We start from the raw sequence: 23,913 nt of genomic DNA on the forward strand, positions 1-23,913 counted from the left end.
GTTGGAGATTAAAAACTGAGTTTTGTTCATACAGTTAGGCTAGATGAAAAGGCCTCCTTTTACCTTTTCTTTACCACCCCCTCTTTTTTAGCATCACTTTTGCCCCCCTTTGTGTGTACGTACATGCATTCATATAGGCATGCACGTGCGTGGGAATACCCTCCATCTGCGCGGACCTCCGTATAGGCGCGTTTCGCACCTTTCTGCCTTTCCCCCCCCCCTATTGCCTGAACAATTACCTTTGTTGGTTTGTGAATTTGGATCCACTTTGCAGTTATACGTACACACGGTTGCTGCCCCGCAGTTTGCATCCCATTGCCAGCTTCGTCATGCTGTGTTTGCTCCCCACCACCACCACCATTTGGTGTTAATTAAAAATTCGTAGCAGCGCGGAATAGCACCCCCGTGAGGAAAAACGTTTCCCACGTGTGTGCATGTACCTTTGCAGTCACATCTACCCAACTGCGCGCGGCGCATGCGTTCGCGAAATGAGTGCCGGGTACTAGGAACTGTCCGAGTGGTGCGAACGGGCCGCAGCGCTTCGTTTTTAAATTCGTAACGTGTTATCCAGTCAGTAAGTACGCGCGGATGTGTGTACGTATATGCGTATGTATATGTATGTGCGTATGTATGTGCGCACGCCCAGGGGGATGCGGAATTCGGGACGGCTACACACAGCCCCATTTCGCTTGCACCACATGGGTAAAGGCCGTTCACACATCCTTCACCCACCTCGCATTTGCCAAATGTGGTTGTTTTAAGGTATATAATGTATAGCGTATTTTTTTTATTTTTTTTTTTTTCTTCCCCCTCCGCTTCATTAAGACAAGAAATAGTGCCCCCCACCTTTCATTTGTTACGCCTTTTTAAATACCCCCATTTGTGAAAATAGCAGGTGGGGATTTTTAACCTGAAGGGGGAGGCTACGCAGGGTCATCCCAAAGGGGGTTTTATATACTGCCTCGCCTGGTTCTATAAGGTTCACTTTTTTCCCCCCCTTTTGCCACCAAAATTGCACCAACAAGTACTATATGGTTGGTTCTATAAGGACGCACATGTATACACATATGAGCCTGTGTAAACATCAGCATAAGTTCTGTTTGCTTTTTTTTTTTTTTTTTTTATTTTTGCACTTCCACCCTTCTTGGGTATACAAACAGGGGAGGGAGAACATCCCTGGCAGTTGTATGCGAAAGAGGGACACGTGCACGTGTATAAGTGGCCAGGCAATTTGCGAATAGGTAGTTTATGGGCCAGCGGAAAGGGTAAACATAAAATGGGTGTATAAACCTTTTTTTTTTTTTGGAGGGGGGGGCCAAGCGCGAGTGTGAATGAAGGCACGCGCATGGCACATGCGTTATAAACGTATGACACACGTATGGCACACGCATGGCACACTCATGACACACGCGCACTCTCGAGGGGAAACGTAAAAGCTTACGCGAACGTAACGTTACGTGCACAGGCGCGGGGGGCGACGAAGATGTGAAGCCATACGATGACCCTCGCGTGGATCCATCAGCCAAAATGATTCACAGCAACAGTCTGAGCAAAATGAATGGCCTAAAGAACCAAATGGTCCCGGTGATGCTGGAGATGCAGACGGCTCAGGTGACCCCAGTGAAAGGCACAAACAACAGCGCGCAGCTGCGCGTAGGGAAGGCAGACTTCAACAGCATCTACTTGGACATTCTAAATATCCACGACTCGATTGTGAATCATTTACAGACGATAGTAATTCATGTGTACAGCCTGGTGGAGAAGTCGCTGCGCTTCTCAAGGGGGGATTCCTCCAAAGAATTACACACTGGAGGTGGTCCCCACCGTAGTGCCTCTAACGCCAACCCTAGCTGTGCTAACATCACCAATGATGAACACAGTGACTCAGCCGGAGGGGGAGGTGCTCCTTCCTCAAGTGGAGCCATACGTACAGGGGAAAAACAACCCTTTACAGAGGTGGACAGAAATGCACACGTAAAAATAGAACCCGAGGAAGGGAATAGCAGGGGGAGTTCCGAGCATGCCAATGTGGGGCATAGAAAGATGCCAAATAACCAGATGGACACACTAGCAGACAGTTCTGAGACAAGGATGATGGATCCAACCGATGAGGGAAGAACTAACCAATCGGTAAGTACCCACATCCGTGGGGAATACCACGAAGGGGAGGAGAACACCCCATCGATTAACACTGCAAAGGAGTTGAAGTGCACCAATGAGCTAGCTAAAATGATATGCAATTACGATGCGCCGGTAGAGTTAATCATTAACCAGATTGAGTCCAAAAAAAATAAATGTGAAAAGACCCATGGGGAAAATCCCCACAAGGGTAACAACCCAAATGTAGAGGAAGTGATAAAGGAAAATAAACTGAACCTGAGGAAGCACATTGTCCTGTTGGAACTTCTGAAGCACGTCATGGTGCACTCAAGTAATGCTACAGTCGATTTGAATAGAGACCAAATGGGGAGCGCACAAATGGGAGGGAATAATGACACCCACAGGTTAAAAAAAAATTGGGATTTTCTAAAAAGGAGAGTAAACCCAGATGAGAGCATCTGCTGTGATTACAACTTTTGCAACGCGAATTTTTCCGGCATCAATATAGGGGACCTTAATATTATTAGCTACTACATGGATTTACTTTCCCCCTTCAATAAGTTCCACGGGGAGAGGCGCGGGGGGGACAGTCAGTTGGGGGAGAGTTCCCTGGGTGGAGAGGCAGATGGGGAGGAAGCTGGAGACGCAGACGGAGACATATATGAAGACACCGCTGAACACGCACAGCTCACACTCGTGAGGAAGAAGCTGGACGACATTGCGCTCAATTATGACTACCTCGTGGAGGACATCCTAAAGAACAACAACGTTAACGGATTTAATGAAAGTTACCTGTACGGTTGGAAGGACAAAATCCTGCAGGGGGGAGATGCGGAAAGGGCAAGCGGTATCCTTCCGAGCGATCTTAAGAGTCAACCAAATGGAGATGTGCACAGTGGAAGGTACGTCGGGGGTGCTTCCATTGGGAGTGGTACCGTTTTGTCCAGACACACCCCATACAGTCACTTCGCACATACCGTCGAAGGTGTACGTGAGCTTCCGAACGAGCACTTCCTGCGTAGTGTGAACCCGTTTCCCGGCGGCAACTCACAGGAGGGGGAAGTCCCCAATTGGGGTCCCCCCAGTGGGAGCATTACAGGTATGGCGAGTGTAGCCCTTAGACCCGGTAGAAACAACCCCATCGGTGGAAAGGCAGTCCATCACAACGGCATCGTGCCGAAGGGGTGTACCTTCGCGGACGGAGGGGGGGCCCTCCACCAGGGGGGAAATCGCATCAGTGATGAGGGGCGACGCGGTGATGGCAGAAACCCTTACGACAACTTGCTGTGCGAAAAGGCGCAGAGTTACAACCCCCCCTACAACGTTAGCGGAAGTACCTCCAATCAGGTCAGCTCCACAGATACGAATTACCCTCACGCAATATGGATGAATCAAATTTCGAAGGAACACGGGGAGAATTCAAATGAGCCAATTACAGATGACACCGTGATGAAGCATGACCACTACTCTGCCCCGACAATGCTCAGACAGGAAAGTAATCTCATGCCGCAGGACAGGTACAACCAAATTGGAAACGATCATTATGGGGAGCATTACAAGGGAGGGTATGCAAGTGCGAAAAACGGCTTCAGCAGTTACTTAGGCAATTTTAAAAACGGCATAAAAATGGAGGGAAAAAAAGAACACTTCTTGGGAGGATCAGAAATCACCACATGCACAGGTCAGAACTATTCGAATGACACGAACAGTGGCGATCTGTGGGGGCGCCACCCTGTCGGTGCGCTTCATGCGGAGGGAAGGGGACACCTGGGCGAAGCGAAAAGAAGTGAAAACGAGGGGGACAATCCGCCCAGTTGGGAGAGTTCGCATCGTGCGAATAACACGAATGATGCGAATGATGCGAATTATTTGCATCTTGCGCATGCTCGGAGCGGAAGCAGGGAGGCCCGCCGCCACCATGGTGGGGATACTAGAAGGGACACAGAAACGACGCACGCCAGGGTGAGGAGCAACAAACATGATGGCAGTCACTACGCAAACGATAAGCACTTCTTCAGTGCCACCGCCGTCTTTGATGATGGTGCACACGCACGCGGCTTTAATGCCAAGAGGGGCAATCCTCCCAGTGGAGGCGCATCAAAAGGGACCCCCTTCGATGGGCGATTCAGTGTGCACATGGAAGGAGGGCAGATGGAAGGAGAGCAGATGGAAAATGCTTCCCCTAACAGGGACAACGACTCCTCGGTGAGGAAAATGCCAACGAGTTCGTTGGTCGAGATGCACCACAAAAGTGGGGATGACAGTTTGGATACCCAATTTTGTACTTATCTCCCCAGGAGTAACAGCCTTAACAGTTACAATAGACCGAGTTGCTTCTCCTCCTACGCTCAGCACCTTCGGGGTGGCTTGCCCAGTTGGGACCCACAAAACTATAATAGCCTCACCGATGGAGGTACCAATTATGGGAGCTATAAAAATAGGCAATGCAATGATGGGAGCAGCGGAAGATGCAACAACAATACGGATGGAAGGGGCAGCAATAACAGCGGGGGGTACAGCCACAGTGGCGGCGGTGGCAACAAGGGAGTCGGCCGAAGCAATGACAGCGGCAGTAACGATAACGATGGTGATGACGACGAAAATGGGGAGCATCGGCAGAGGGGGAGGAGGGACTACTACGATGAGAAGGAAGACGAGGAGGAAGAGGAGGACGAAAATGAGCATCAAAATGGACATCAAAATGGACATCAAAATGAGCATCAAAAGGACGGACGTGGGAAGGGCCATCCTGCCGATCATCCCAATCAACACACTTTGCCAGATGGCACAGAAAAACCAACAAACAATCAGTTTCATATGAATACGAATGATGGGTGCGAACGAGAGCAGCATAATGGAGCCAATCAGAGCAATTCTGAAAGTCGGGCTGGTGATCCTAACGCACATTCGCAGGGGAACGAACGAGGGGAGTCCTTTCTGGAGGATCACCAGTTGATAGAGTCAGCCATGAACGAAGCGAAGTTCGAGCGGCATGGGAACAGTTCGGGGGCCCCCAACAGGCTCAGTGTGGACGGCGCGAGGAGCCAGCTGGGCAGGTCACACAGGGGGAGGCAGCCGAGCCAGACTAATCTGCCAAACCAGGCTAATATGCCAAACCTGCCTAACCTGCCGAACCTCCCTGACGGTACCCCCCTGGGCAGCTCGTGCACCTTCATCCCCTTTGGCGGCCAAGTCAGCTTCCAAGACCCATCCAACTACGGCCCCTATGGGGGATTCGAGAACTTTGGCAACTACGTCAGTTACAGCAACTTTGGCGATCGCAGTTACGGGAGTTACACCAACTGTGGCACCTTCTCCAATTCGAGCGGAGTGCAGCCAAGGAGGGTCGACAGGGCAGTAGCGCGAAGTGCCCTAACGCATAGCGGAGTGGAGACGCCAGAGGGGAGAAGCAGAGTCCTCCCGCCTGACGAGTTGAGGATTCGAAGCGGGGCAGGCGGTGCAGGCGGTCCTATGGGTGCGAACAACCAGGTGCAGCTTCATAACCAGATGAGCAGTCCGATGAGCAGACCGATGAGCAGTCATATGAGCAGTCATATGAGCAGTCATATGAGTAGTCAGCTGAACAGTCAGCTGAACAACGAGCTGTACCGCCCACACAGAGACGCACAGAACAACGCAGGGGAAAGAAACAGACCCAAGTGTAAACCCAGCATGGTGAAGGTGGGGGAGAAAAACGAAAGCATGGGACACGATTTTATTAACTTCACGAACAGTGCCTACGTAGACATTCACAAAATAATACAAAACGACGATCTGTTGAAGAATGAGTTGACCGGATTGGAAGAGTCTCTCCAGCTAGCCAACGCAGCGAGCAAGGGCAGTAAAAAAAACACAGCCAAATATAACTCCAATGAGTTGGAAATCCTGATGATGTACGATAGCTGCAAAAATATGCTCAAGTCGTGCAGCATGCTACGAAATGAAGAAATGAAGAACGCAGGTGCAGAGGCAGATGCGGATGAGTACCTGCTGAATGAGACCTGCATCCCGGCCAACGTCCTAACCAACAGCGAAATGATGAGCGACAGTTTGAATGCAGATATAGAGAAGATCATTGACATCATGAGCACAAGTAAGGTGAAAGGGGGGGCAATCCACTATGGAGGAACGGCCGAACGAGGTGGACGGTACCCTCCTCCGTTGTGTTGCCGACGACCCCTGAGGCGTATCTCCCCTCCCCCGTCACGCACACTCCTCATCACTTCTCTGTACTTCACTCTATATCACTTCACTGCACTTCACTCCATTTTACTCTACTTTCTTTTCCCCCTCCTTTGCTTAACAGACATGCAGGCGAAAGGCAAAGACAAGAAGCGGAAGCTGAGCTCCATCGGCTGCCCTCCAAACGACCGCGCCTTCCCCAACGGGGAGAAGAACCCAGAACATGGGGGGGACAAGTCCAGCTCGAAAAAAATGCCCAGGAGCTCAGAAGACAAAAGGAAGAAGTATCAAAAAATGGACATAAGAACATTAAACAAAAGCGTGCAGAAAAATAAAGAGGTCTGCAAGAATTGCTACATCCACTACGACAATAGCAAGTCCAGTTACATCCTCACCTTCATAAATAGGAAGCAGAAAAAGCAGAGGAAGCTCTTCCCCGTCAACCCAAATGAAAAGGACGAGGCCTACGTCATTCAAATTATGAATTATATTGAAAAGCTAAAGGATCAAGAAAAAATATTTGGGATTAGCAAAAACGACGAGATGGGGGCTTTGCAAAGGGGTGAGCCCGCTAATCTGCACAGAAGCGAGGGAGGAAAAAACGCTGCAGACAGACGCAGTTACGAGAAAGACCAAAGGGTGCAAGAAAAACACATGGTCAGCGAACCATACGGAGAAGCAAACCTGCCGAAGAAAAACGAAATGTGCCCAACCAACCTGAACTTGTTAAACAAAAAAATGAACAATTTTCTGAGTGGCATAAACGACCAGCTGTACATGGACCCCTCGATGAATTTCATCCCAGAGCATCTGCCGTTTATCCCGAACGTGGGGGGAAATCCCAATATGGGCCACGTGAATATCTACGACGATGTGAATGCCCCCTCCGGGGTTGATTACGTTAACTTTAATTTACTAAACGAGGGGCACTCGTTTGAAAATATGCACCTGATGAACCAGTGCAGCGGAAGCGTCCAGAATGTAAACCCTTTTTTTAAGCTCCACTCCAAGAAGGGGGATTTCTCCGCGCGGGGGAATGACCAATATGTGGGGGGGGAGGGTGTCCACGGCGGGGTTCCCACCGATATGAACAGCAATATGAACAGCAATATGAACAACAATAGCAATAACACCAGTTGCCGCAACGTCGGTTCGGGAATGAGCAGCCTCGCGGGTCGGCGAGGGAACAGGCGCGCCGGTCAGGTCGGCGGGGGGAGTCACACCGGGGGCGGCCACAACGGGAGCGGTCACAACGGGAGCGGTCACAACGGGAGCGGTCACAACCGCAGCAGTCACAATGGGGGGAACCGCTCCAGCAACAGCCCCTTCGCACCGAACACGTACGAAAGCGCCATGATGCACCAGGCCATGAAGAACGCCATGTACCCGTGCGAAAGTAACCAGGCGATGAGTCACCAGAAGGGTCCCAGCAGTGCCAACCCCACCAACGCGAACGACGAGTTCGGCCCGATGAATATGTTCACCAACGCGAGTTTTCCCAACTACAACCAGGGCAACATGCCCAATAGCTGCGAAAGCGAAATGATGCATCACTACAATTCAGTGATGAATGACTATGGGGACAGCATGCTCGTCGAATCGAACTACGATAGCGACCGGGTCACTGCCGGGGGGCGTACCATGCAGCACAACGAGTGACAGGAGGGCGGCCAAGCAAAAAAAAAAAAAAAAAAAAACGAACAATTAACAGATGAGTGGCCCACCACATCTAACTCTCAGACATGTCTACAACGGTTTATGAAAATTTCCCACACGTTGGCAATGTCGAATGAGGGAGTATCCACGCGGCGAGCATCCCCACGATGCGCAGTCTCTCCAGCTTCACTCAAAAGGCAGAAATTTTTTTTAAAAAAAATACCTTCAAGTTATTTGTATCTTCCAAAAAAAAGAAAAAAAAAATCGAATTAGAGACCCCTTAACTGTGTCTACTAGTGCACATTCCATTTGAAGTTTTGATGTTTATGATTTCCAAGGCAGGCGTGCACTCGCACCTGCGCATGCAACTGCGTATACAACTGCGTATGCAACTGCTTATGCAACTGTACATGCGCGAAATGCGGTACTGAAAAAATAAAATGCCACCAGGGGGTTGTTCCCACGGAACGGCTCTCTGTGGCGAACCAAGGGGTAGGAAGACAGGCCCACGCATTTGCTTCCCGCCCCCGTTTACGTATATGTATCCCCTATTAGACGCACCAAAAAGGGGAAGGCGCGCTCATGTATTTTTTTTTTTTTTTTTCCGCGCCCGCACGAGCAGATGCCATTATGTGTAAATACACGCCACTATGTGTGCATCCCTGTTCAGCTGTATTTGTGTGTGTGCTTTCCCCTTTTGGTAGTTGTAAATTTTTTTCGCCGCGCTGTACCAAGGTTGTTATGACCCCCCCCTTTTTTTTTTTATTCCTTTTTTATTTCCCATTTGAGTTGTGCCAACATCGTGTGAAACTTCTTCTCCTTTTGGACAATTCGACCCTTTGTTTTTTTGTATAAAAGAGTGGGAGGCGCAAACGATGGGGAAGAGGCTCCTCGTCAGGTTGGACGCCCCAAATGAGGGAGTCATCGTCCCCCACCACTTTCCACATGGTAAATTTTAAGATGGCCTATTTGCTTCATCACGACGGATGGGATATCCACTCCGAACCGTCGATGCGAATGGAAGGTGTTTATTTGCAGTGGGGGAGAAGTTACAAAAACGGAGTAGTGCCCTCACGCCACGTGTTCGTACTCCTCGTCACTTTCGCCAAGCACATGACATTTATATTTCTGACTTGCCCTCCTCATTTGTACAATTGTCCTTTTCTGCTGCTCTGTAGGCGGGGCTATACCGTCTGAGGCAATCCCCTCTGTAGAGGCAATCCCCTCGGTAGAGGCGGCCCCCCCTGGAACGTCTCCCTTCCGAGAGGAGTCCCTAAAAAATAGCTTGCGCAAATCTTTTATGTAATTTAAGTTTTTCCTTTCTTTATTGGCCAAGTAATTGTGGACGTTGCTCGCGTGCAGTTCATTCGCCTTCTTCACTGCCAACTCATTCCGGTAGTCACTTTCGCGCTCGTTCAGGTACTCATTGAACTGCTGGATTTTCGCGTGGTCTTTGTTCTCCGTGATTTTCATCTTCACCAGGTCGATGTCGATGTTTACGTCGCCTGGGGGGGGAGGTGAAATGGGGAGATGAGCGATTGGGGGGGGTGCACCGGTTAGAGGTGAATAGTACATTGTGCGCCTCTTGCATTACACTACGCGGCAACATTGTGGATGGGTATTCCCCCCAATCGGAGGCATTCTTAATACCCCCCCCCCCCCCACAAACACACACACAAATACGGGAGAGGAGCGAACCCCCTGCTTACCAAACTTCTTCCCAAAAATTTCGTAGTACTTGTCGATTATTTCATTTTTTATCTCATCATCGTAATTGGAAAAATGAACATCTGGGTTGTTAAACTCCTTTTTGATGTCGTCCTCGAACCAGTCAATGCTATCGTCTATTATTTTTGTGTGCTCCTCGTTGGTGGAATTCCTGAGCATTTTGTCCCTCAGGTGGAAGGCTGCGGGGAGGGAAGAGTGCAAGTGGGTGGAGTGCAAGTGGGTGGAGTGCAAGCGGGTGGAGTGTAAGCGGGTGGAGTGTAAGCGGGTGGAGTGTAAGCGGGTGGAGTGTAAGCGGGTGGAGTGTAAGCGGGTGGAGTGCAAGCGGGTGGAGTGCAAGCGGGTGGAGTGCAAGTGGGTGGAGTGTAAGCGGGTGGAGTGTAAGCGGGTGGAGTGTAAGCGGGTTGAGCCAATCTGTGTATGGGCACGCCGCTAATCCGCTACGCCGCTAACGCGAAGAGCGTGGCCTCTCCCCTCTCGCACATTCGAGAAGGCCCCTTCCGCAAAACTGCAACTCTTTTGAGCTACCTTTCTTGAGGAAGGCGTTACTGGGGTCGAAATAATTTTTGTAGAGAAAGGGGTTGGAGCTTTTCATCGTTGCAAGGATTTTCTTGTGAGCGTTTTCGCCATCCTCTGTGGGGGTAAACAGACTGTTAATGAGAGACGAATCGTACAGGGGGTTCCCACAAAACAGGCACTGCCTATATTTTATCTTCGTGCAGTAAACCTTTCCGCAGAATAAACAGTTGGCGTATATCTGGTGGCTCCTCCCACTGCAGATGCAAATCTGTGTGTGCTTTTTTTTTTTCTTTTCCTCTTTAGCTTGCTCTTTCTGCTCGCCCCCTTTCGCTTGGTCACTTTCGATGAAATTTATAACCGTCTTCAACGAGTAGGAGTTTTCCTTCATGTTGAAGAACGCGAAGTAGTCACTCTCGGCCTTCCCCTTCGAGTTCGTCTGGGACTTCGTTTGGTCTTCCTCCAACTGGGTGCGGCTGTCTTTACGCCCATGCTCCACCGCTTCCAATTTGGCTGCGCCCCTCGGTTGGGCTTCCTTCCCTTGTGTTTCTTTTGCCTCTCCTTTTTGGGGGGCTACCCCATTTGGCTTATCACCACCCGGGGAGTGACCCCCCCGTTTGGTGCTCTTCTCTTTGTTCACTTTTGCAGGCGCTTTCTTTGGTTCTGTCTCGTTTGCAAGCCTCACAGCCACATCCAGGGGGTGCTCTCCACCATGGGTGGTGGCATCGTTGGCGCTTCGCCTCGGTTTATCCTTATTTTGATTTCCTTCCATTTGTCCTACCCTTTTTACCTTCCCAAGAGCACTCCTATTAGGGAGGACCTTCCCATGTTTATCCTCATGGGGCACCCCCCCACTTGTTCCTTTCCTACTGGGGGGCACATCCTCCCTCTTAAAAACCTCCTCGAAGTAGCTGTTGATGGTTTTCCCTTCCACACAATTGCGGGGTATCCCATCACCTGGAACCACGCCATGGTTGGTAGTCTGCCCATATGAGCTACCCCCCTGTGTTGCCCCACCAACGGAGTCGTCCTCACTGGAGAGTATGAACCTCTTCTTGTCGTCTACCAATTCTTGGGTAAACTTCTGCACAGTGCTGAGGGAGCACTTTTCATTTCTTCCATTTTCGTAAAAAGATTCATTCAGGAGGTAGATGGATCCATACAGGTCATACGACTTACAGTTGAGAATCGATTTAATATAACTCAAATCTAGTTCTTCATTTTTCAGGTTAAAAAATTTTATAATTTTTTTCCTTATATGGTTTGCATATTTATCTTTTTCATCCATTGTTATGCGTTTGGGGCATCATCTTTTCGTTTTCTCGCAGGGTTGCCTGCTTTGCGGCGCGTTTCTACACGAAAGTGCGGTGGCTCTTACATTGGGGGGGTTAGAAGTATGTACAGGGGCTGCTAATTTGTTTGTGATTTTCCAATCCGTCACGGAGGTGAATTGAATGGACAAGGTAATTTTGTAAAAAGAAAAAACAAATTGGCGCGTAAAAAAAAGGCACACGTTAACGTTGCAAGGTGTGCTCAAACTTTGGTACGCTACAGCGCGGTAGGGTCCTTTCGCCTAGGCTGTTGCTCCAGGCGGGGTGAATAACTCCCCCTTTATGGTGATAACAAGGGGTAAGCAAAACGGAAAGGGAAAAAATCGCAGCGAAATGATTGCCCTCGCGAGGTGACCAGGGGGGCGATTTTTTTTTTTTTTTTTTTTTTTCTGCTACGGTGCAGGCGAACGGGGTGGAAAAAAGGGAACAACAGAAGAGCTAAAGACCGTACGGTTATAAGCGGATGGCCTGATGATTATCCGTGGATGTCCTGGTGAGACCCCACGTGGGGGGCGCACGCCAGCAAGCGGACGGACACATGACCTGCGCGTTATTCGTGCTTCTATTAGGGTTCACCTTGCGCGGTGCTACAATGTCGCCACTGCGTTTTTTCACCACTTCGCTTTTTCGCGGCTGGTCGAAGTTGAGCTGTGCTGCTGTCGCGCGGGGGGGAGAGCAGCAAAAATGGACGCAAAATGGATGACGCAAAATGGATAACACAAAATGGACGGCGCAAAATGCGCGAAACAAACAAGTGGAGGGAAGGGGAAGCAAACGAGGGGGATTAATAAAACAAACAAATAGGGGCGTCCAACGAGGAGATGGCACAATGAGGAGGGGGGTGGGGAACCGCCCAAGAGCACCCCTTAAGCAGAATGGAAAACTACCCAAGGGCACCCCTTACGCAGAATGGATATCCGCCGCAAGTCACCCCTTGAGCAGAATGGAGAACCACCCGTTGAAGGTCTTCTTCCGGCTGTTGCCACACACGGTGTTCTTCAAATTTGTGAGCGAATTCAAAATGAAGATGCTCCGGTCGGTGTTCTTCTGCTCATTGAGGTAGGCAAGAATGTGCCGTTCGTACGAGCAGAGGAGGTGCCTAAACTGTAGGAAGTGCAAATTCGCAAAATCATTCTCGCTCTGTTTTTTGGCGATGATTTTCTCCATGGAGTTAATTTTCGCAGTAAGGTTGCTCAACTTATCATTTGTATCTACATTTGCGTGAAAAATATCTTTTGCCAGGAACAGCGTTTCTTTAATTTTTTCCTCCGCTAGGTGATTACTGTTGAAGGAGAGCAGAATGAGGACATCATTTGCGCCCAAATTTTCGTAAATGTTTTCAATTTTTTGACTTAATTTTTTTACAATGCCACTTGCTTCCACTCTGGTAGGGACTTGAAATAGCTCTCCATTTCCATCGACTTGGAAATTTTCCTCCTTTGCGTTTTTCACACAATTGTATATTTTCTGGTTGCATAGATTTTCATACTCCCTCAATATGAGTAGATAATTTTTTATTTTATTTTTATTTTTGATATTCATGATTAGATTTTCTACACACTCGTCATCATTTTCGCATGGACAGTGGAAGCAGTTTTTTAGGAAATGTTTGGGCAGCTTTTCCTCTATGTATTCGCTCTTCGAGTCATATATGCACATGTTTTTTTCAAATTTATGGCTCACGTCTTCGTGGTATATGATGTTTCCCTTCACGTTGGCGAAGCTGTCCGGGTTGAGGAAGGCGGGCAGCGGCTGGTACTGGTAGAGGGGCTCGGCCGTGTCGAACTCGCTCATCTGCGGGGGGTGGAAGAAGCGGCGTAGGAAGCGGCAGGTGTGAGGAGCACAGGCGAAGCAGCAGCGGAGCAGCACAGACGAAGTAGCAGCGGAGCAGCACAGACGAAGTAGCAGCGGGGCAGCACAAACGAAGTAGCAACGTTGCAACACAGACGAAGTAGCAGCGGTGCAACACAGACGAAGTATCCGCGGTGCAACACTGGCTACGCGTCGGGGTACCTTCTTCAGCGCGAGGAACATGCTGATCTTCGCGTCGTCGATCGAGTTGTGCCCCTTCTCCCGCTTCATGGTGATGCCCAGGTGGCGCTGGCACAGGTTAAACAAAGAGGGCTTCAAAAAGTAGTAGGGCGAGTTGGAGTAAACCACGGACGTGTCCACGACGTGGTCGTGGTGAATCCTCAGCGCGTGCAAGTCGTTCTCTAGGGAGTGCCCAATTAAAATGGATTTGTTATTAAAAATCTTTTTCAAATGCTCCTGCACATCTTTCAATTTGGTATTCACATCTCGCAGGGTACTTTCACTTATGCCCGAGTAGGGGGTTAAGTAGTTTGTAATTTGATTGTCCGGCACGACGTACGAATCGTACACTATGTTCATATACGCATCCACTACCGTAATTTTGGTGAGCTCTTTTTTTTTATTTATCGTTTCGCACATCTCGCAGTCGATGCTGTAGATGTTGTCTAGGTCGAACTGGACGGCCGGCTGGCGATTAGGGGTGGAGCCGCTATGGTTGGAGCCGCTGGGGGTGGAACCGCTAGCGTTATCTCCCCCTTCCCTGGTGCTTCCACTCGGACAGCCTCCCTCACTGGGAGTGCTGATCCTTCCATTCACCTCCCCATTTTGCAGAGGCAAGTTGGCGGCCCCATCTGCATTTCCGTTCTCTCCCCCGTTTAGCATTTCATCCCTCTGGTCTTCTCCCCCATCTGACTCGTTTAGCGACTCCGTTTTTTCCTCTCCCTTTGGATCCCCTGCTGGGGTACTTTGCCCCTTCTGCTGCGACGCCTGTTCGGAGACCTTAAGCAGCTTCTCCAGCACCTGCGCATACATCGTTATGTGTTCCTCGGTGAAGATGTTTTTCGCCTCCTCAGCGGCGTCTTTAACGGTCTCTTTAACGGTCTCTTTAACGGTCTCTTCTGTGGCTTCTTCCAAGTGGGCGCTTTCCCCATTTGGGTGACTCCCCTGTGGGGAGGGGGCAGCCGGTTCTTTGACCGGCACGGTCGTCTCGTCAGGATGGCTTAATCCATTTGGGGTGCCATCCCGACTGACACTCGTAGTGGTGTTCATGGTGGTGTTCAAATAGGAGCGCATGTCTGTTATTCCTTTGTGGGTCTTCACATACTCAACGCTTTCAAAACTGAGGTACTCTTCGGAGTCCTTCTTTGGGTACCTGTTCAGCAGCATCTGCTCACTGCTAAGTAGAAAGTTTTCGATGCAGAAGGTCCCCCCCCGGGGGGAGTTACAATTTGTCCCTTTATTTTTCATCACAGAGACACTTAGCGCTTTTAGCATCAAATTGCTATAATTATTTTTGAAGCAATTTTCTGTGTGTATTTTGCGAAAGTTGTTATTCTTCTGCAGCTTGGAAAAAACCCCACTGGCAGAAATGTCCCTTATGAACCAGCTGGACAGATTGGGGACGATCACCACGATTAAATTATTTACGCAGTCGCTGTTTTTCACGATGAAGAGGTCATTTTTGTGAACGCTCTTTTCGACCCGCAGGTTTATTATAAAATTGTGTATATCTCTTAGGTATATATTTTTGTTCCCATAAAAGAGGATGTCCAGTTTTCTGTGCGGGTCGTTTGGCCCCCGCGTCTTTTTTGCCGTCACTTTTTCAGCCACTTTAGTGGCCTCTGCAGTCGCCCCTTTCTCCACCACTTTCTCTTCCCCCTTCTCCGTTTTCTTCCTCTTCACGTTCTGCGTCTTATGGTCACCTCCAGCGCTGCCTCCGTTCAGGGGAGCCTTCGCTTGGTTCCTTCGTTTCTGCCTCATCTTTTTTATTGGAGGTAGGAGCGTGCCTTTTCACTCTTGCTGATGATGCTATTCTTATTTTTGTGAGGGTGTCCCCGCTTCCTCCCCAGTTAGGTGCTTCCCCCGTAGGAGCAAAAATTTACGAGTGCACCTGGTGCGAGGTTGTGTGGCGGAACGGGGGGTAAACGCACTGACCTGTTTACGCGCTTCTACATGTGTACAATTGACTGCAGTTGCGGGCGCGTTAGTGCGACTGGCGAGGGTGGACTCTCCTGGTGTGATGCGGCCGACGGGTTCTCCCCCGCATTTGCGTCAAATGGGGATGACGTTGCAGGGGGGGTAGCGCTGCGGGGAAGCGGCGTCAACTTGCGGTGAGGCAGCGTCAACTTGCGATGAAGCTGCGTCAACTTGCGGTTAAGCTGCCACCCACTGCGGTTAAGCTGCCACCCACTGCGGTTAAGCTGCGTCAACTTGCGGTGAAACTGCCACCCACTGCGGTTACGCTGCCTCCCACCGTGCCGAAGCCGTGGAAGAGCTCGGACCAAGCTTCACTCAAGCTGTGTCCACCGCCAACGCGAAGAGGCAGGCTCGTTATGGAACCCCTTCGCAAAATTACATCTCCTTTGTGCCTCCAAAAGTACAATTTTTTCACTCCTTTGTTTCCACTGCATCGGCAAGGAAGCTTTTACCGTGTGGTGATACACTGCAAGTCAGTTGTTGGAAGGGAAACGGACTTGCATCCTTGCGGGGAGTGCAAAATCCATGTAACGTTCGCCCACAGTCAGCAGCCTCTTAAGCAAATAATGCACGTAACTTTTTTTTATGGGCATTATTTTGCCGGCAAAATGATCGCCACTCTGTTGTTGGCGGCTGCTCCAAAGTAGGTGCGGGGAAGAAGTATACCTACGCCCGCTGCCACGATGGTGATAAGTCTGAGCGAATTGCCATTTTATGCATAAAATTGTTCACCTTTGTTATTTATTTTTTTTTTTTATGTTGCGCGGGGGAAGCTGCCGCTATTGCGATTCGTTCGGGTTGGTTCAAAAAAGGGGAAAAAAGAAACAGCACCGGAAAAAAAAAAAAAAAAAACATACATAGTACGTAATACATAGTACAGGCATACATAATACGTAGTACATTGCACATGCCCAGCGGCATCGCAACGGGCGCATATGTTGCGCCCCTCATGTGCGCGCACGCCCTTCAAACCTGATTGGGAACCCCCACGCGCGAAAGGGAATCCGCCTTTGAGGCAGTCCCCACAAGGGTCCACCCCGAACTGTGAATCGGTAGCGAAGTGTTACATGCAACGCAGCATGGCGGTGGAAGTGCTATGAAAAAATCTGCATGATCATTTCGACTTGCAGAACGTGTTTGCATTGATGTAGGGCGTAGGAGGAATACGCCTTATTGTTAAGAGGAAGTGGGGGGAAGATCGCTCCCCCGCTTTGCATACCGTTGACCATTAACGGGGTAGCTTTATCGGTACATTTTCACAATGAGGTTACCCCTCTGGTAGGGCAAACCGGCATGGAGAGACCCACTCTCACGTGCGATGCGCTCTCGGTACTTCCCCAGATGGCTACAACGCCAGGGTGAAGAACTGTGATTAGGGTTTCCCTAAAAGGAATGCATCAAATTGAAGCAGTAGTCAAGTGGGTGTTGCTCTCCTTGCCATGGCCCCCCATTTGGGCTTTCCCCGCGTGCTCCACTGGGGGCGCTCAAAGGGGTAGCAAGTATGTTAAAGAACGTTCAACATACCAACGTAGATAGGCCATCCGAGTGGGTAAGCCAAATGAACGAACGGAGGAACCGCTTGCTAAGGAAAACTCAGTTGGACACCCCTCCTTGCAGGAAGCTCCTTATTCTATTCTCTAAACTGGAAGAATCCATTTTCACATCTACGTGCTGCTCCGCATACGTGGCGTGCTCAATGGGATCATTCGGCAGATAAATATTATGAACAGACAACTGGTGCCTGGAAATGTAATTCTTCCCTATTAGGTAATTATTAAAGTGGGTTGAAAACCCCCCTACAGTGTTGTCCTCGTAGGTGATGTGTACGTCATGCTTGTTCCTCACAATGAGGTAATCTACTATGCTGCTATCCATAGGGTTTAGGAAAATCATATCGACGACTGTGAAGGAGAATCTGCTGGCGAGCAGATGGTCCTTCTCAATTGCTTCTATCGCGTTGAGCACATTGAATAGCATACTGCCCATGTTAAAAATGGCCACTTTTTTTTTGCCTCCTTCGTTTGGTTTTTTTTCCTCTGGGCTGATTTTGATGACTCTCGCTTTTCCGAAGAATGTTTGGAGCTCCTCCTTTAGGGGGTCCTCCCCTGTTTTGGATTCTTCCCAACCCACTTGGCCGCCTCCCCCGATGCGGAAATACCCCCGTAGGTACTCCTCCGTGAAGGTGTTAATCCTGGGGAGACGAACGAACACAGGTCGGTTCACATCGTGGTGGCAAAACTTGAGCGCCTTCTTCAAGTCCACCTGGTTGCTCGGAGATATAACGCACGCGTTGTTTAAGGCACCCAAAAAGGTAAGGTCATAAATTCCTTGGTGAGTCGCTCCATCTTCCCCAATTAAGCCGCTCCTTCCAACAATAACTTTTAGGGGGACCTTCTGCAAGTTCAAATCGTGTATTATTTGATCATATGCTCTTTGCATAAAGGTAGAATAAATGCACAGGTAAATTTTTAGGGACTTATTCATGGCCATGGCTGTTGCGAAGGTTACTGCGTGCTGTTCTGCAATCCCCACGTCGTACACATTGTCGGGGTATTTTTCGCTGATCTTTACTAGTCCGGACCCCCCTAGCATGGCCGGGGAGATGAAGATAACGTTTTTGTCTCGCTCCAAATAGGTTAGCATTTCTTCGGTGAACACATCTGTGAAGGTTTCTTTGGAGAATATTTTTGCGTCCTCCTGTTGTTCCTTCGCGAAGTTGCTTTTGCCACGGTTCGCTTGGTCATCCTGGGCATGGGCGGTGTGTCCTGCAGACTCACCCTCTTTCCCATGGGGGCTCAGCGCATCCTCACTGAAGGGGAAAATTTCGTTCTTCTTAATAGAGTGCATCACAGTTATGGGTGCCCTCGCGTTTATGAAGTCACTGGTCTTGCTCGTGCAGACGTGCAACACAGTGGCTCTGTTCATTTTCCCCTTTTTAAAGGCGGAGAGCGCGTTGAAAAGGGCTTCCGTGTCGTTCCCGTTTTGGACCTGCACATAGTCGTAGTTCAAATTTTCGAATATATTGTTCTTTTTTGTACCGCTGGCTTGTTGGCTCTCTCCTTTTCCGCTTTTCCTTGCGAGGAAGCTGTGCAGGTGGTCAGAGATGGAGCCGATTGGGCGATGCCCCGAGATGCTGGGTGCATTAGTGGGGAGAGACACCTGCCCGTTGTCATTATAAATAATTAGCACTTTGGAATTTAAAAACGAAATGTAATTTAGCGCTTCCAGTGCCATACCACCGGTGAGCCCACCGTCCCCTATGATGGCAATGTGCACTTTGTTCAAATGATCAGCTGAGTTGTTCCGCCCCGGGTAGGCGCTCTGTTGAGTGGTGCCTCCCCTGTTGGGGTGACTCGCTTGTTGGTTCTCCCCTGCACGGGTTGGGCCTTCTTCACCGGGGTGGGCAGAAGAGGTAGTTAATCTCTCTTCCGGATGAGCGGTCCTCTTCCTCCAGAACTGCCACACCTGCCAATCGGCTTCGTAAAACCCCTGAATTGCACTCAGCGCAGTGGAGCTATGGCCGGCCCCAAACTTATCGTAGGCGCTCTCAAAAATGTTCAGAAACCCACATATACCCTTCTTCCTTCTTAGGGATAAAAAAAGGAGCTTCCTCCCGGTGAGTATTTTATGCACGTAGGCCTGATGGCCAATGTCGTAGATAACATCATCATGGGGATGGTCAAACAGGTACAGCAGCAACAGCTGCACCTCTAGCAAGCTCAGCCCGGCGGAGAAATGCCCACCAGTTATATTTACCATGAAAAAGAGAAACATTTTTAATTCGTGAGCCAGGAGAGGTAGGCACTCCTTCTTCAATTTTTTCAAATCACTTGGGTTGTTGATCAGCCTCAGTAGGGGTAAATACTTTAGGACCTTTAGAACCTTCTTGATGTTCTCCTTCTGGTAGTATTCTTTGCTAATGTTCTTTATGAGGACTCCATTTCTTTGGAACTCCTCTCGCATTAGTTTCTCAAAATGGTCCTCATCATATTTGTCTACGTCCAACGCGACGCTCTTTTCCGTCGGTTCGGTGAAGAACAGCTCTTCATAATTTTCGGGGACATCCCTACGTACATACAATTTAACCATTTTGTGGTAAATTTCCTCGCCATAGGTATCTCTGTACTTTTCCACATCTATGTAGCTGTTGATTTGGTCAAAGAGGGCATCCAAGTTGGGGGGGTCCCTGTTATCGTCGCTCTTTTCATTCGCTCCTGAGAGTTGTGGCTCTCTCCCCGTTTGGCCCTCCTCGTTCTTTACGTTGAACAGCTTCTTTCCTAGAGTCGCACTGGTGGGGTAATCCCTCTGGGGGGTCCCTGCACAGGTGTGTGAAAAGGTCGCCTTTGGGGTGATGAATCCGCCTCCCCTCACGCCATGCGTCTGCAACTTCTTCAACTTCTTCAAATTGGTGTAATTGATGAAGAACCAATTTGGTGGCTTATGAGTGAGTGGGTGTCTCTCACTCCCGCTGCTTCCCCCGCGTGGGGTTTTATTTGCGCAAATGGGGTAGCGCTGTCCATCCTGTATGCACCGTTGTGTAGCTCCCTTATGGTTATCTACACTTTGGTCATCCTGGGGGGGTTTCCCTTCTTCTTCTTCTTGCCTTTCTGCTTGCACCTCCTCACAATGCCCCCCCCTGGAGCAGACCCCATTTTTTGCTTTTAACTGATCCCACTGTGTACCACCACGGTTGAGCAGCCTATCACTACCACCATTGGGGTCATACCCAGAGATGCCAAAAAAGCAGGGGAAGCTGTCCTTAAAGATTTTACACAAATAATGCTTTTTCGTGGTAATCCTGTTCAACTGCTTCACGTACTTGACGTTTCTGCTTACTTCGCATTTTCCGCTGGCGGCGTTTAAACTGACATGCATGGAGGTGATGATCAGTGCGAGCAGCAGTAGGAGAGAGGAAGTTCCCATTATCATGGTGGTGTAGGTTCACGCTGTCACATGGTAGGTGGGGGGGGAGGAGCGGCATAAAATCGATGTTTGCGCCTCAACGGGGGGGGTAGTTGTGGAGGGGAGCTTTTTAAGGGGGGAAATCTCTTCATTGCGTTCGAAATGGTGAAACGGCGAAGCGGCAGGTCCAGTTCCGCTCACCGTTTGGAAAAACGAGCCGACAAAAAAAAAAAAAAAAAATTCAAAATATCAACAAACTGAAGAACAAACGGGCTAACTAACGAACGAGCGCGTCATGTTCCTTCGCGCGGTGGCTGACTGAAAAAAGCGCTGCACTTGGCGGCAACGATGCCTCTTTAAGGGGGGGCTGGCAAAACAACTCCGCACGGGGTGCATGCGGCTGCTCGCACATTTTCCGGGAAGCGATCCGCCGAGATGGCATATGATAGCTCGTCAGTCGTGCCTCTTCTACCTACTTAAAGAATGCTCGAGGGCTTTATCTGTTCAATGTCGTTAAAGCAGGGGTGCTTTAGGGCTACCTCGCAGAAAAGGGGGGGGCGATGATGGGAGAGTCACGCGGGGAATGTGCGACGTTACGTAGCGCGGTAACAGAGGGGCTGCAGCAACCACACATCAACATAAAACATATCAAGAGAAAAACAAAGTAATGTGTAGAAGGGCCCCTAAAAAAGGGTTCCTTTTGGAAGGAAAACCCTCTTGAGAAACGCTCAGCCAAAAGGGACGCATGAGCAGAGCAAAACAAATCAGTTGTGAGGGGCCAGGCAACCAAAGGGAGAATAATACAATTACGCGCATTCGCTGCACGAGCGTTTTTTCAGCTCCCCATTTTAACTTCGAACCTTCTTTGGAAGATATGCGGTAGGCCGGGTCGTAAATCAACATTTTGGAGATCAAATCGGCGGTGGCTTCGTCTCGAACTATGTTTTTCAGTTCATTCGTCTGCGAAGGGGTGACGCGGTTGGGTGATGCGACTGTATGACGCAGTTGGGTGGTGCAGACAGTGACGCCGTTGCATGACGCGGCTGCCTTGCCAGTCCAACTTCTCCCCCCCCACGACGGCTACCCGCGCGCGCACCTCAAAATAGGGAAACATCCTGTGCCGGTCTTCGTCTCCAGCGGGCAATTTGCTCTTATCGCCAAGGACCACATAAATCAGATCCAGCTGAAGGTAAACATATGGGGGTGTGCGGTTGAATTGGTGAACGTTCTTTTGTTGGGATATTTCACATGGGGGTTACTTTTTTTTTTTTTTTTTTTGGGTGTGTGGGGGGTCCCTACCTGTGATTCGTCGTTCTTCCCGGGGAATAATGGCCTATAAATGTTTACACATGAGGCATTTTTTTTTTTGCAAAAAAGGTTAAAAAAGTGATGCGAGTATTTAAGTTTACCGCGCTGGTGGGGTTCACTCCAATATGGGCATATGTTTGTGCAAAAAAAAAAGTGCACGAATCTCCCCTCTGGGAGACGCCGCATTACCTGCCCGTTATCAACTCCACGAAGAGACAACCCAAGCTCCACACGTCCACCTCATGGTCGTAATTCTTCGACTGAAGTAAAATTTCCGGCGATCTGTACCAGCGGGTCACCACCGTGGGCGTCATATTTTCGGTTCTTTCAACAGAGAGTCCCAAGTCCCCCAATTTAATTTCTCCACAGGAGGTTATAAAAATGTTTTCCGGTTTGATATCCCTATGTAGGTAGTTATTTCCATGCAGGTAGGAGGTCGCCAGGAGAAGCTCAAAGATGACGTACTTGGCTTCCCGGATGTTCATGTTGTACTTCTTCATCAAATTGAGGAGGTCAATATCGCAGTACTCGAAGGCCTGCGCGTGCGAAAGGGGGGGGGGTCACTCAGGGGCATTCCTGCCGGCGTAACTACACGCAAGTGTAGGCAAGTACACACAAGTATAGAGGTATACTTCTATACTTCTACACTTCTATACTTATATACTTATATGCTTATCCCCCCGAGGGAGAGCTGCTCCGCCCTTTTTTGGCGAGATTGCCGCCCTACCAGGTACAAACAGGAGTTCTCTAAATTTTCCCCTTTCAGTTTTTCCTCTATATCTCTTCCATAAAAGACGTACTTCAGGTCTAGCGGCAGGTACAGGGGGAGGGGAAACCGTTGAATGGAATGCACAGTGTGCAAGTGTAAATCATCAACACCGTGGTGGAGAAACGAAGTGTCACACTGGAGAGCCCTACTTATAATATTTTTGTGCCGAATTTTCTGAAGGATGGTTAACTCCCGCAGGATGCTTTTGCTTATGCCATAGTTGTCGTCGCACAGGTTGATTATTTTTTTTATGGCCACCAGTTGGTTCTCATGCTTATCGAGCGCTTTGTAAACGATTCCTGTGGGGGGTAGCGGTGACGGTGTGGGGGCGGCGTGGGAGCGGCGTGTATTCCTTAACGCTTCACCTGTTCATGCCTCCAAATGGCACAAGAAAACTCGCGGTGGAGAAAAGACCCGATGGCCTCGAAGAAAAAACTCACCGTAGGTGCCCTTTCCTATTACACACAAAAACTCAAAGTTGGAAATGTCTCTGGGGATCATTTTGCCGAGCTAAGCAAAGCAGATTCTCTGCGCGTAAAATGCAAGAGTGGCTCTTCTACGGTAGATGTAATGAGCAAGTTGGTGCGTCCCCAATTTGGAGAACCTCCAACTGGGCGCAGGTTCTTCCAAGTGCCCGTTCTTGTGCCCCTTCTTCTGCCATGCGGTATGTCCTGCTTCTCATCACCGTGGGGGAAAAACGAAAGCGATTGAGAAGGCCCAACGTGGGAGAGCAACCTTTGTGCATTATTTTTACGCTCCGCCATTTTATGCTTATTTTTTCCAAGCCGTCGCCATGACATGGCTTTTTTTTTTTTTTTTTTTTTTTTGTTGTGCCCCTTCATCGTAGTAGGCTCAAATTTGGGGCTGCCGAAAAGGAGGCCCCTCCCCCAAATGGTATGTTCCTCCTTACAAAACGAACACGACATCTGTGCGAAGGGTTGATCGTTCAGCTCTCCACAAGATGTGAGGAAGTGGAAGGGAAAAGAAAGAAAATTAAAGGAAACATAAAACTGGGGGGATGTTCTTCTAACCCCTCGATGTAGATACAGTGGAAAGGTAACACCAGGGGAGGAGTCAATTTTTTGCCAGAAGGGGCTAGCTCCTATAGTCGCTGCGAAGATGGTCTTACTCCTCACTGAGTTGCTCTTAGCTTCAACTTGAGTCCCTTTTTTTTGGTTTGGCCCGCGGAAGAGCCATCCTGAGGGTGACCTACACACAGAGGACATAGCACGACTGGGCCGCCATTGTTCAGAGAAAGAAGGCAAATCATTTTTTTTAACCAGATGCTGCCTAGTGGGGGCACATTTGCCAAAGGAATGATCGGCACCAATGTGGAGAAGCGGACTTCACGTGACGCCACCAATGCGGAGAAGCGGACTTCACGTGACGCCACCAATGCGGAGAAGCGGACTTCAC

At 49.4% G+C, this 23,913-nt stretch overlaps 5 protein-coding genes across 5 annotated transcripts, besides 8 other annotated features; 1 reads left to right on the forward strand and 4 right to left on the reverse strand.

Moving 5' to 3' along the window:
• Positions 1-1,488: 1,488 nt before the first annotated feature.
• Positions 1,489-1,509: a microsatellite.
• An 18-nt stretch (positions 1,510-1,527) lies between these two features.
• Positions 1,528-7,941, forward strand: PVX_082810 (hypothetical protein; the record flags this gene model as incomplete). Its single annotated transcript, XM_001614111.1, has 1 exon — positions 1,528-7,941. The coding sequence occupies one exon, from the start codon at positions 1,528-1,530 to the stop codon at positions 7,939-7,941; it is 6,414 nt and encodes a 2,137-aa protein (XP_001614161.1).
• Positions 1,771-1,818: a microsatellite.
• Positions 5,334-5,371: a microsatellite.
• Positions 6,402-6,425: a microsatellite.
• Positions 7,650-7,682: a microsatellite.
• A 1,068-nt stretch (positions 7,942-9,009) lies between the features above and the next one.
• PVX_082800 (hypothetical protein, conserved) lies at positions 9,010-11,467 on the reverse strand (the record flags this gene model as incomplete). The annotated part of the gene is made up of 3 exons (XM_001614110.1): positions 9,010-9,443; positions 9,648-9,845; positions 10,192-11,467. The coding sequence occupies 3 exons, from the start codon at positions 11,465-11,467 to the stop codon at positions 9,010-9,012; spliced, it is 1,908 nt and encodes a 635-aa protein (XP_001614160.1).
• Positions 10,013-10,046: a microsatellite.
• A 444-nt stretch (positions 11,468-11,911) lies between the features above and the next one.
• PVX_082795 (exonuclease, putative) lies at positions 11,912-16,075 on the reverse strand. Its single transcript, XM_001614109.1, has 3 exons — positions 15,765-16,075; positions 13,524-15,742; positions 11,912-13,304 (listed from the first exon to the last, which is right to left on the reverse strand). The coding sequence occupies exons 2-3, from the start codon at positions 15,300-15,302 to the stop codon at positions 12,438-12,440; spliced, it is 2,646 nt and encodes an 881-aa protein (XP_001614159.1). The 5' UTR covers positions 15,303-15,742; positions 15,765-16,075; the 3' UTR covers positions 11,912-12,437.
• A 1,036-nt stretch (positions 16,076-17,111) lies between these two features.
• On the reverse strand, positions 17,112-20,447 carry PVX_082790 (1-deoxy-D-xylulose 5-phosphate synthase, putative; the record flags this gene model as incomplete). The annotated part of the gene is made up of 1 exon (XM_001614108.1): positions 17,112-20,447. One exon carries the CDS (start codon positions 20,445-20,447, stop codon positions 17,112-17,114), a length of 3,336 nt encoding a protein of 1,111 aa, XP_001614158.1.
• Positions 20,448-21,913: 1,466 nt separating this feature from the next.
• PVX_082785 (CDK-related protein kinase 6, putative) lies at positions 21,914-22,998 on the reverse strand (the record flags this gene model as incomplete). The annotated part of the gene is made up of 4 exons (XM_001614107.1): positions 21,914-22,264; positions 22,456-22,535; positions 22,647-22,796; positions 22,938-22,998. The coding sequence occupies 4 exons, from the start codon at positions 22,996-22,998 to the stop codon at positions 21,914-21,916; spliced, it is 642 nt and encodes a 213-aa protein (XP_001614157.1).
• Positions 22,975-23,029: a microsatellite.
• Positions 23,030-23,213: 184 nt separating this feature from the next.
• Positions 23,214-23,242: a microsatellite.
• Between the last annotated feature and the right edge of the window lie 671 nt (positions 23,243-23,913).

The sequence above is a fragment of the Plasmodium vivax genome, chromosome 12, assembly GCF_000002415.2.
Source record: "Plasmodium vivax chromosome 12, whole genome shotgun sequence".
NCBI classification, from domain to species: Eukaryota; Apicomplexa; class Aconoidasida; order Haemosporida; family Plasmodiidae; genus Plasmodium; species Plasmodium vivax.